This window comes from Helobdella robusta, assembly GCF_000326865.2.
Source record: "Helobdella robusta unplaced genomic scaffold HELROscaffold_28, whole genome shotgun sequence".
In the NCBI taxonomy this organism is placed as follows: domain Eukaryota; kingdom Metazoa; phylum Annelida; class Clitellata; order Rhynchobdellida; family Glossiphoniidae; genus Helobdella; species Helobdella robusta.
In genome coordinates this window covers 1,062,536-1,074,380 of record NW_008704435.1, presented here as the reverse complement: position 1 = coordinate 1,074,380, position 11,845 = coordinate 1,062,536, and the positions used below count along the sequence as shown (strand labels likewise).

At 35.2% G+C, this 11,845-nt stretch overlaps 3 protein-coding genes across 3 annotated transcripts in view; 1 reads left to right on the top strand and 2 right to left on the bottom strand.

Moving 5' to 3' along the window:
- Nucleotides 1-1,801: 1,801 nt before the first annotated feature.
- On the top strand, nucleotides 1,802-2,523 carry HELRODRAFT_80744 (hypothetical protein; the record flags this gene model as incomplete). Its single annotated transcript, XM_009020517.1, has 3 exons — nucleotides 1,802-1,895; nucleotides 1,957-2,121; nucleotides 2,276-2,523. Coding segments are annotated over 3 exons (507 nt in total), but the record flags the coding sequence as incomplete, so codon positions are not given.
- Nucleotides 2,524-3,384: 861 nt separating this feature from the next.
- On the bottom strand, nucleotides 3,385-5,617 carry HELRODRAFT_112421 (hypothetical protein). Its single transcript, XM_009020516.1, has 8 exons — nucleotides 5,231-5,617; nucleotides 4,969-5,051; nucleotides 4,860-4,890; nucleotides 4,666-4,724; nucleotides 4,545-4,589; nucleotides 4,356-4,452; nucleotides 4,129-4,293; nucleotides 3,385-4,045 (listed from the first exon to the last, which is right to left on the bottom strand). The coding sequence occupies exons 1-8, from the start codon at nucleotides 5,538-5,540 to the stop codon at nucleotides 3,816-3,818; spliced, it is 1,020 nt and encodes a 339-aa protein (XP_009018764.1). The 5' UTR covers nucleotides 5,541-5,617; the 3' UTR covers nucleotides 3,385-3,815.
- A 1,435-nt stretch (nucleotides 5,618-7,052) lies between these two features.
- Nucleotides 7,053-11,845, bottom strand: part of HELRODRAFT_192104 (hypothetical protein) — a gene marked incomplete at its 5' end in the record, with an annotated part of 5,427 nt that continues 634 nt past the window's right edge. The window contains 10 exons of the mRNA XM_009020515.1: nucleotides 7,053-7,353; nucleotides 7,522-7,581; nucleotides 7,799-7,867; nucleotides 8,185-8,337; nucleotides 8,655-9,216; nucleotides 9,622-9,816; nucleotides 10,156-10,338; nucleotides 10,570-10,626; nucleotides 10,773-10,842; nucleotides 11,531-11,681. Coding sequence (XP_009018763.1) covers nucleotides 7,296-7,353; nucleotides 7,522-7,581; nucleotides 7,799-7,867; nucleotides 8,185-8,337; nucleotides 8,655-9,216; nucleotides 9,622-9,816; nucleotides 10,156-10,338; nucleotides 10,570-10,626; nucleotides 10,773-10,842; nucleotides 11,531-11,681 — 1,558 coding nt within the window. The 3' untranslated portion in view covers nucleotides 7,053-7,295. The remainder of the gene's footprint in view (nucleotides 7,354-7,521; nucleotides 7,582-7,798; nucleotides 7,868-8,184; nucleotides 8,338-8,654; nucleotides 9,217-9,621; nucleotides 9,817-10,155; nucleotides 10,339-10,569; nucleotides 10,627-10,772; nucleotides 10,843-11,530; nucleotides 11,682-11,845) is intronic.

The window sequence follows — 11,845 nt, the reverse complement described above, 5'->3', positions numbered from 1 at the left end:
TACTTCATAAGAAGTTAATAAACAAAAAATAGAAACAATGAAGCAAGAATTAAGTTGAAAATGATTACAAATGCCAGAATAATTGAAATCAATTGCATTAAAAATGAACACCCAAAAGCTAAACTAAAATTTACAATGAAAGATGTCACAAATCACATAATGACAATCATCTTTATATTTTTTTAGTAACAGACTTTTCAGACAAACAATTTTTTTGTAAACAAAAGTTAGATAACATTTTCAGAATGTTAATTTCATTTTGTTAGTGACGTTCGCCAAAAACTGAACTATTGAAATTGTTTAAAAATTGTTTAAGAATTTAATGCAAAAATGTTTTTAAAGGTTGACATTGTTGAGATTGCGCTGAACCGACAACATTAAAGTACGTTATTTGAATGAACTGTTGACATTTTTAACACTCATCTTCCTTCATTGAAGTTTTTGTTTATATTATTCTAAATGAATAATATTTCTCTTGGTGAATAATTTTTAATACAAGTTAACTGTTTTGAGGTATGAATTTAAAGTTTGCGATGTTCCTAAAAATCATTTTAATTTTAATTTGGCAAGTGCCAGCGGCAGAGGGATGTGTGGTGAGATCATTCGTCTTTGCGGTCCCACTGGATAATACAAATGAATCAAACGACTGCCACATAAGACACGCCTGCGCAACGACAGACGACAACAACGTCATCAGCATAGCGACCAGTCTGTACGACATTCAGTATGAAAATCAATGGAACAACTACAGCGACACCATGCTCGCCAAATGTGCCTGGTCCTGCAGAACTGTCGACCAGTGCGCTGGGTTCAACTTCAGAAACAGCAGGACAGCAAGCGGTGATGACTCGTTCTGCCACTTGTTCCTGACACATCCGATTTTGTACCTTTCCAACGATGACTGCGTTTACTACCAGGTGTTGCTAACAATTTCAAATTGGCTCTCAACTTATATTTTAATTTTTATTTCAGGAAATTAACAGAAACATCACAGGTTAGTTTTTTTTAAATTTATAGTAAATTCAACTAAAATTTGTCGTAGTTTGTTTACTTTTAAATTGTTAAATTTCAACAATTTTTATAGAATTAAATCACATAAAATTATTTTCCAGCAAAGGTCGATATTTGGAATAATATTTAAATTGGATTTTTAGCGTTTTATGTTTGAGCGTCTAAATTAAAATTTTCACCAAAATGTAAAAATATTGACAAAATTTAACTTTTTTTAAATTTAGTAGAGAATCAATTTGCAATAACATCTGTATCGAACACTGATGAAGAAATGGTAAATAAAATTAGGAACTATTTGAAAACGGTCGACAACTTAATGAAAGTGAGCCTATTTACCATTGTTGCTATATTAAACTTTATTCAAAAGTTTCAAATTTAATAATGAAACAACATTCGAAACAAGTTCAGGAATTTGCATGCTTGTCAAAATGAAAGTAAGCGATTATCTTATTTAAAACATCTGCAAATCTGGTGACGGCCGTTTTGTCTTTCAGTTGATCAGAGTGTTCGCAGACCCAGATGCTCCAAATTGAAGTTTTTCCAATTCGGAAGTGTGAATGAGAAAGTAATTTTTGACATTTTTTTTTGTTTTGAGATCTAACGAATATATCTAACTAAATTGAATAATTTTGTAGGTGCAGACAGTTGAACGTTGCGGAAGTTATTTAAAGAGCAGCACTTTTTGGACAGTAAGTGCATACACCACTGCACAAATATTTAAATACATTTAAATAAGTGATATCAGTTTTACTCTGAACTCTTTAAAAAACATCCCACCATTGTACAGCCAATCCAAAGACGTATGGACGGAACGATGAACTTTTTTAGGAACTGGACGGATTATCGGATGGGGTTTGGCAACGAAAGGGGAGAATTCTGGATCGGTAACGCCTCGTAGCATTTTTTTTAATTTTTTTGCTAGTAAATTGTTTTTCAATTTTCCAGGCAATGATAGGCTTTACGAATTAACGTCCAAAAACAAGTACAAATTACTCGTGGTTCTGGAAGATTTTGAAAGTGTTGTACGCTGTGCGTTGTACAGCACTTTCAGCGTTGGTCCCCCGGAGTCCAATTACAAACTGACTGTTGGAGGCTACTCAGGAGATGCAGGTGTTGTTGCTCAACTTAAACATTGCAACATGATCGTGTTAAATTTATAATATATTTATACAAAAAAAATCATTTTCATGAAAAGAAATTTGAAACCAAACAGGAAGAAACGATAGCACCCAAAAAAATTAAATGATTGAAATTACACAACCAGGCGACTCCTTGAGCCAGCATGACAGCGGCCAGTTCAGCACCTACGATGCAGATCACGACACGAACAACGAGAATTGTGCGGCGTACTTCAAGGGGGGCTGGTGGTACATGAACTGCCACCATTCCAATCTTAATGGTCTTTACTTGCGAGGCAACCTGGAAAGCATCGGCGTCGGAGTCAGCTGGTCCACATTCCAGGGCAACCAATATTCTCTTAAATTCACTGAAATGAAAATGGCCGTCGTGTGAATGTACAATAGAACGTGAAGTTTTTTAATTAATTTACAATAAACTGTATTTAAAAAGAATGATTTTGATTTATGTTGTACCTAGCTTCACCAAACAACTCACAATTTTTGCAAACCTCTTTCTGCTAACGACGATCAAGAATTTAATTATTTTAATGTTTTATAAATGGCTAACAAATAATGCTAACAAAAATAACTGAATCTCGAAGTAAGATAATCAAAAGGATGGGCAGATGAAGGTTGAAAGTGCTTAGTTTTTCTATTTTAATAAGCAAGGATTTAATTAGAAAATGTTGGTGGGCAGAGAATGTGTTATCTGAAATAAACTAATATATATATATTAAAAGTCGTGATTATATGGAAAGTGAAAAAAAACCTTGACGCTTGGGAGATACACTTTAAATGAACCTCGGTCTAATAATATCTTCAGTTTTTTAAAAACGGTACCTATATTTATTTCATGTATGTACCGTTAAAAAAATGCCGAACCTGAACAGTTCAGTAGAAATTTATTATTCCACGCCAGAAAAGCTTTTCCAACTTCCTCCAACTATCATGTACCCCGTTTCATCACACTTTGGATTTGCTATAGAGAGAACAAAATTATAGAAGCAGAAGCCCGCATCAAAAAATAAAACAAAATAGCTTTTCAGCTTTCAAGAGTTTATTTAGCATTTTTAATAAAAAGAGAATCATATTCTACCCATGTTACTCATACCCCATTTGAAATCGATCGCCCAGTGCAGTCAACATATTTATAAGAATATGAAATCTGATTTTGCTTTTAAAAAATAACTCCCAATTTGAAAAAGAAACTCAGAAAAACACCATACTTGTGAATAGTTTTAAAACAAGAAGCACATTTTGAACGAAAAATTTTATTTGCAAATTTATTTGATTTTCAAGCTGGTCAAATTACAGAATTTTTCGATTTATTTGAAAATAAAGTTAATTTCTACGCTAGTGTAATGGGACAAATAATTGTATTTATTTGCTAATTATTTATTTCCCCGCACATATCTTCCCGCACCTAATGTGTAGGGTGAGTAGATATGTTTTAATCGAAATGTATGACTGATAAGCAAAACTAAAGCAACATTGAATGCACTGTGAAAGTTTGATGAAACAACAGGAGAATGGATATATGCATCAAATGATTTCTAGCAGTTCCAGCAGTTCACCATACTCTCTACTTCATTACATTCACAAAAATTTCCATTTAAAAAATTCTATTAAATACAATTGATGAGTTAGCAAATGTGAACCTGGAAGAATTCCTAATTAAACAATTTTTCAAACTATAGCAATTTTCATTTCAGTAAACTTAAGAGTGTTTAAGGTGACATTAAAAGTGGACCAATAGATTCCATAAGGAGGTTCTTGATGTCCAATTGAGTAGACAGCATTCAAATTTGTAGAAGGTTCGCTTGGGTACCACCATCCTCCTTTGAATAATATTGCAAGGTTTTCATTTCCGCCGTAATCAAAAGTACTGAAGTATTGATCGTTCTGCAAAGCAGGACCTAAAATTAAAACGCAGCAATAAAATAAATGACTAAATGAATAAATGAGACATTCAATGGTTGTTGTTGTTTGCTAACAAGACCTGCATCTCCAGAGTAGCCTCCAATTGTTAGTGTATAATAGGATGAAGATGAATCAACTTTGAACGTATCATAGAGTGCACATCGTACAACATTGTTGAAATCTTCCATGACCACGAGTAACTTGTAATTGTCCTTCGTCGTCATTTGGTAAAGTTTTTCGTTTCCTATGAAAAAATCCCCCGTTAGTTTTTTCATCATGACCTCGAATTTAACAAAATAGTATTACCGATCCAGAATTCTCCTCCTTTGTTGCCAAATCCCAACTGATAGTCTGTCCAGTTTCTATAGAAATTAATTGAACCATCCATGCGTCGTTGGATTGGCTGTACAAAACAAGAACATCACGTATCAGATATCAGATAAGCTTAAACTTCAAGCGTTGAACTTAATTGGTGAATATTTTTTGAAAACTCACGGTCCAGTAGCTGTTTCCCAAGTAACTGCTGCATCGTTCTTCAACCTGCCAGCAGATTGGCACCAGTCAACGTTAACGCTTAAACTCATTTGTAATTTAAAATATATTTCACCGTACTCACGTTTGAGCTGTTAAAAAATTTCAATTCCGAGCACTTAACACGGCGCGCCGTTTGGTCATCTGGAATTTTGATCATTCTTACATTTTTTCAATTTTATATTGCATATTTACAAATAGTTTAATTTCTTGAGCAAATACATTCGCTTAAATAGTTTATTAATGTCTTTAAAACATTTAGATTTTTGTTCTACTAACTTTCATCAGTGCATGTAGACAACTTTCTGAACTGTTAGTGAGACAATTTTATATATTCATTATTTTTTAAAATTTAGAATAAATATGTTTAAAACAAAACGATGATAACCTTTATTAAATTATCTACAGTTCTCAAATAATCAGTAACATTCTTTATGGAGCTGGAGTTCACAATGAACAGATCAGAACCTGTCCCCATGTCATGTTTGCATTTTTCAAGTTTATTTCAAAATTCTTATTTCAATGATAATTACGTTTAAGTATTCAACAAACCTATTCTTTTTTTGCTAGTTTCCTGAAATCAATAATTTTAAAAAATAATTAAAATCACTGATTAGAATGCGTGAGAAAATAACAAACGCTGGATTAAACCTGGTAGTAAACGCAGTCATCCCTGGAAAGGTACAGCATAGGTCGAGTGAGTAACAAGTGGCAGAACACGCCATCACCGCTTGCTGTCCTGCTGTTTCTGAAGTTGAACCCAACGCACTGGTCGACAGTTCTGCAGGACCAGGCACATTTGGCGAGCATGGTGTCGCTGTAGTTGTTCCACTGATTTTCATACTGAACGTCGTACAGACTGGTCGCTATGCTGATGACGTTGTTGTCGTCTGTCGTTGCGCAGGCGTGTTTTATCAAGCAATCATTTGTTTTATTTGAACTTTCCAGTGGGACTGCCATAACCAAGGATCGCAGCACACATTCCTGCGCTACCGAAGCTTGAAACAACGTTAACGAGACGAACAAAGTTTCGAAATACATTTTAAATTTAAAATGCGTGTTTTCACGTAATTTCAAATTTATGTCGGCAAGTAAATATATTTAAATTTGAATTGCAGATTGCTCTTATAAGAGCAATCTGCAATTCAAATTTTCGTAAAAATGTCAACGGGCATTTTAAATGAATGGATTCTTCACAAACAATCGTTAACCACTTAACAATTTCACTTTGATCTTAAGGTTTTGATCAGAACTTTTACTATTTTTATTTTATTTTAATAATTATAGCAAAACCAGAAAAAATAGTTATAACAAATGAAAAGAACAAATACCAACAAAATCAAAAATAAAAACTTATTAAATTTGAAAAAACAAATGCCGACCACTATCATTTCACTATCAACTTGAACTTTTGTATTTGCATCTGCATGAACTGAAGTGTTTTAACGTATTTGTCATTTTACTGGATCCGAATCCTCTGAGGAATGTCATTAGAGTGAGTAATAATAATAATTTGCTCTCCCGAACTTCGTATGCACAGCACATTTCATTTTATTCAGATTTCATATTTCACTTTTTTTTAATTAAATTTTATTTTTATCAAATCCGTTCTGGCTTCTTTTCTGGTGTTTTCCCGATAAGTTTCTCAACCACAAATATGTTCAAAATTATCCAAATTTATAACATGGCTTTCAAACATAATATTTCAAACACTTTTCTTTACTGAAATGTGTTATTCCTTTCGAATTAAACCGCAACTTGATTTAAGCTCAAAAGCCGTGACACGCTTTCGCAATTTTCCTAACCTATCTCGCATTTCTATTTTAACGCTTGTCTGTCTTCAACTATCTTTGATCATCATCTCATCAAAAAGTTTGTTCAGCCACTTCAGTCAGGTACCTTAACACCCCAAACAAGTGTAACACTCCCGACCATTCCCATATTCCCAATCTCAAACATACCCCAAATTTCACTCTAAAAATATTTCGCATTTTATTTTTCCAATCGGCCGTTTTCAATAATATCTAGTTTAATTATCTTAAATCACGTTTCTGTAAACCAAGTTGTGAAATGAAAGCAGCCCCGTCCATTGTTCCAAACAACTCTATAACTTGATAAGTTCAAGGCATCCAACTTTTTTGAGTATTTTAGAGTCCAACACAATTCTCATGGAAGAGTCTCGTCTCTGTAACGTGTTTCGAAAATCCTTTCTGACCCAAATCAATAAACAAACTGCAAACTTGTTGTCCTCTGTTGAGCTTCAAACCGAACTGAACCTCAGACTCCAACTGGAAGAATCTTTCATCCAACTCAACCCCTGCAAGCCTCTATCACAGACGATACTCTAAAACGTTTTTTTGGTTTTCTATTCGAACCGGTCGTCAATAATTAGTTACTCATTATTTTTATTAAAAACTATTATGTATACATAAGTAAAGTTTTTTATGATTTTGTTGTGACACAAAAGACAACATCACGCATAAGGAATATTTTATTTCGGTCTGTAAAATTCATGACATAATTGCAAAATAATTTTGATTGTAGCAATGTGGCTTAATAATGACATTTGAAAGAAGGAACATAAAAAGCCCAACTTGAAGATTATTATTTACATTCATCGTTCAAACACAGGCGCACATTCGTGCACACATTTTACATTGCAGGGGTACGTCGTATGTGGACAAATGAGAAATAACAACTGGAAGGCAGGACTATTCAATCTATGGTTAGGTCGACAACATCGGCTGTTTCATCAGTCAGATCCAACACTATTCTGCAAATGCGTTTATTTATGTGCACTATTTAGACAGCAATAATAAAATAATCCGATAAAATGTCGACAAAATTTTGACATCTCAGCAATGCTGATTAGAAAACAATATGAACAACTACACAGAGCACAACATGCTGAAATTATATGGCGGGGTGGATTGAAACTAACTGCTCGGCTGGATCATGGCGATGGCGATGACGATGGTGATGATGGTGACTGTGTTTAGATCTGGAAACAAACATGAAAGAGCTATTAAGCGAAATAGAAATAAACTCAATTAATTAAGCTAAAATAAATAAATCGCCTCCGAGAGATCATATTCAACAGAAGCAACTAGTGAACATCAATGGAGGCTGCCTATTTCTTACTTCAAAACGTATTTACTGAATTGATAAACAATAATAGTACCAGTTTACTCTCAACTAAACATAAGTCTAAAACGAACTTGTGCACTGATGAGGATGATGATGTTTTACGTGATTTCGAACTCTTGTGCTTCCTGCTTGGTTCTTGCCTGGAAACAATTCGTGAACGTTGCAACCACTTCACACTTCACTAATAATTAACAGCATCGTTTTGAAGTTTTTAGCCATCCATCCCACACTCCAGCGCTTGCAGTCTTCAACATCAACTCGCCAAGTGGTGCGGACCGTCACCACGCCAAACGTCATCAGCATCAAATCAATGCAAACAACATCGCCTAATATTTTTAATAATAACCATAACCATAATCATCATCATTGCCATACCGCTCATCATCGTCATCATCACCACCCCTCTCATCACCACTATCATCATCATCATCACCACCGTCGTCGTCATCATCAGAACCTCGATGGAGTTTTTGATCTGGATCTCCTCCTAGCCTTTTTAGAAGATTTGTGTTTCGACCTTTTTTCTTTTGACCTTGACCTTGACCTAGTTCTTGACCTCTTCCTTGGCCTCGATGTTGAACGTGACCGCCTTCTCGCGCGAGAGACATTTCTGAGATGGTACCAACGAGCCGCAAATAATTACAAAACAAAACAAAATAATTGAGATAATAATAAAATTAAAATTAAATTAAAAAATATAAAATTAATTAAAATAAAAAATAACAACATTAAAAAATGTTGACGATAAAGTAAAATAGTAAGTAATAATATAATAATATATAATAATGAAACATAAATAACATATTATAACAACTAAATATAACATAATAATATAATATAATAATAATATAATATAACAAATTGTGAAGATGTTCCCGCTGAAGAATGATAGAAGTTGCTAGATAATAATTAAAACAGGCAACCGACCTTGATGACGTGTTCCTGGGTAGGGACGATGATGAATGTTTCGACAAAGATATCAATGCCGTCAGCGATGGATTGGCCACTGGAGCCGATAACGTTGTCGTTGTAGTCGACGATGATGATGATGATGACAATAATGTTGACGGATGTGAGTGAAATGTTGCTGACGCCAGCGGGGAACGTCTCGGCATGGGACCGATCATTGGCGATGTTGTTGCCGTCGTTGTCCTGGTTGTTGTGGCTGACGATTTTGTTGAAGGCGGTTTCGGGAGTGGACCAACCATAATTGTTGTTGTTGTTGTTGCTGACGATGTTGTGGACGATTTTGTTGAAGGTGTCGTTGTTGATGTCGTTGAAAGCGGTCTTGACAGAGGTCCAATCATCGAGGATGTTGTTGTTGTTGTTGATGATGATGTTCCTGTTGCGTATTTTGACCCATAGCTGATTGCAGTTGTGGCCGGCAAGAAGGAGGTTGTTGTTGTTGATTGTAGTTTTTTCAACTTTTTTTTATATCTGTTGTTATCGTCATCATCATCGTCGTCGTCGCCAATGAAGAATGAAGGTCCTTGGAGAGAAAAAAATGATTCATCAGATCATCAGAAAACTTCGAAATAAACAAAATGCAGAAAAAAAACTATTGAAGATTGTGAAATGTCACCTAGAGAGGACTTTATATTATAGAGAGGCTACGAACAATATTCCACAAAAAATTAAACTTTAATTTCAGCCACAACCGCACTAAAAAAAAGAATGAGAAGGACAATAAAGTGAACGAATCAAAGAAAGAAAAAAACACAATAGGATTAATTTTTCTAATCTTTCTTTTAATCATTATGAAGATTTGAATTGTGTTGGAAAATATCTTACAGCTTAAATGTCTTGATTGAAAGGACACACGAATGATGGTAGGCAGACGAAAGAAGAGATTCACCGATTCATAAATATGAGTGACGAAGCAGCAAAAACTTACTCGATATCTTTTCACAGTTGTTGATGGCACTCCTGATACCGCCTCCACCAACGACATTGTTGTTGTTGTTTATGTTGTTGTTGCTGGAGTCATCCACATCTACGTTCGACTTCCTCTTCCTCGATTCTCTCATCAATTTGTTGTTGTTGTTGTTTAATGTTGACATGCTGTTGACTGTTGCACTTGTTGGTTGACCTGTTGTTGATGTTGTTGTTGATGTGTTGTTGTTGATTATCATCATCATCATCATTATCATCATCATCATCATTATTATTATTATTATTATTGTGTTGCTGATGTGTTGTTGTGTTGTTGTTGTTATTATTAATGTGTGGCTGTCGACGTGTTGTTGTTATTATTGTTTTCCTGATGTTGTTGATGTGTTGTTGTTGCAAAAAATTAAAAAAAAATAAAACAAATAATAAATAAAATAGTAAAAACAAGGCGAATTAATAATTATGATAATAATAATAATAATAATAATATTATTATTATTATTAATATTAAAATGTAGCAATAATTAAACGCACATACCGTTAGCATCCTTAACACCATCATCATCTCCGACTGTTTTACCACCACCATCATCATCATCATCATCAGCACCCTCCTCCTCTTCATCATCATCATCATCTTCCCAGTTGCTGTGATGGAGTGCTGCCTTCTTGCTGCTCAGTTGCTGGCTGTCCTCTTTCGACTTTATACTGAAACTGATGCCTGGTGATGATGATGGTGGCGAGAGAGGATGATGATGGTGATGATTATAGTGAGGTTGGTGATGAAACCGGTGATGATGATGGTGGCGAGAGAGGATGATGGTGGTGGTGGCGATGATGGTGATGATAGTGAGGTTGGTGATGAAGCTGGTGATGATGATGAAGACGTTTGTGGTGAAAAAATTGAGAATGATGAAGATGGCGGTGGTGGATAACAAGTGATAAATCTAACTTTTTATCAGGGGTGATTCGTCTGCCATCGCGCTCAATGTTGTTGTTGCAGTCGTTGCTGCAGTTGTTGTTGCAGTTGTTGTTGATGTTGTTGTTGACAACATTGCACTGATGTCACGCGCGTCTTTCTTCAGCTCCTAATGCAATTTAGTGTTATAATGTTACCATCAACACCGTCATTTAAGCAACCTCACTAAGCCAAACTGTCTTTGGTGATATAAACAAACTGAGGAGAGTATGGCTTGTTGCTGTTGGGAACTTCTAAAGAAAATATCTTCACGGTATAAATTTTTAAAATTTATTTTCAACTTTTCAGCCTCTCCCACATCAGCAGTGGATAGGTTTCATAGCAAGTCACAGCACATGCATAACCTCACCTCTCGCTAACTAAACGAACTCAACACTGACGGCGACAATGAAAATATAACATCATAATCTCACGAAACACGATGAAATGTGAAGAAGAAACAGAAGCATCCTTCGAACCTCAAAGTAGAGATCCCTCCTGAAGATGTAATAGTTGTGGCTGATGTGGTGCCGGTACAGGAAATCAAATCTGTTGCAGAGTTTTTAAAACACACACACACATAGACCGTTAGTTTTTTGTGTTCCGTGGTCCATCCATACCTCCAAGCATTACAATTCAAACGACAATGCACTGTCACAATAGCACATAGTAACAAGAAACACATAATAGAAACAAATAATACCCATCATACAACAGGCATAGCAAGTACAGTGGGGACAGCATCACATTCACAGAGCCAGCAAAACACGAACAACAACATATCTAACAACACATTCAACAACACCAACGACAACTCATTCAAACAATACATTCAACCAACAACACACAAACAACAACATATCTAACAACACATTCAACAACGACAACTCATTCAACAATACATTCCACCAACAACACACAAACAACAAAAACACAGCCCCACACCACACCAAACCAGCCTGGCGTCATTCCTCTTCTTGACGACCTCTTCAAATTCTGGACCATTGCGAGCAACGTACAGAGCCAACTTGTCAATGATGATCTTCTGGTCTGGCGGAGGTGGTACGATGTTCTTTCTACCAACTCTGTCATACAGGTTATATTTGCTGTCACATTGTTTGCGTCAGTTGATGGTGATGTGTGTTGTTGGACGTGTATGCGTGTTCTTGGATGTGTATGTGTGTTGTTGTATATTACTATGCGTGTGCTGTTTTTATTATGAATGTGCTGTATGTTATTATATGCTGTTGTGTGTTATTATGTGTTGCAT

Bases quoted from the DNA above. Each gene is read 5' to 3' on its own strand.
- HELRODRAFT_112421 (XM_009020516.1), bottom strand. From the start codon at position 5,540: ATGGCAGTCCCACTGGAAAGTTCAAATAAAACAAATGATTGCTTGATA. The intron at 4,590-4,665 runs GTGAGTACGGTG...ATCTGCTGGCAG, and splicing joins AATTTTTTAACAGCTCAAAC to GTTGAAGAACGATGCAGCAG. The intron at 4,453-4,544 runs GTGAGTTTTCAA...TGTTTTGTACAG, and splicing joins TGGGAAACAGCTACTGGACC to CCAATCCAACGACGCATGGA.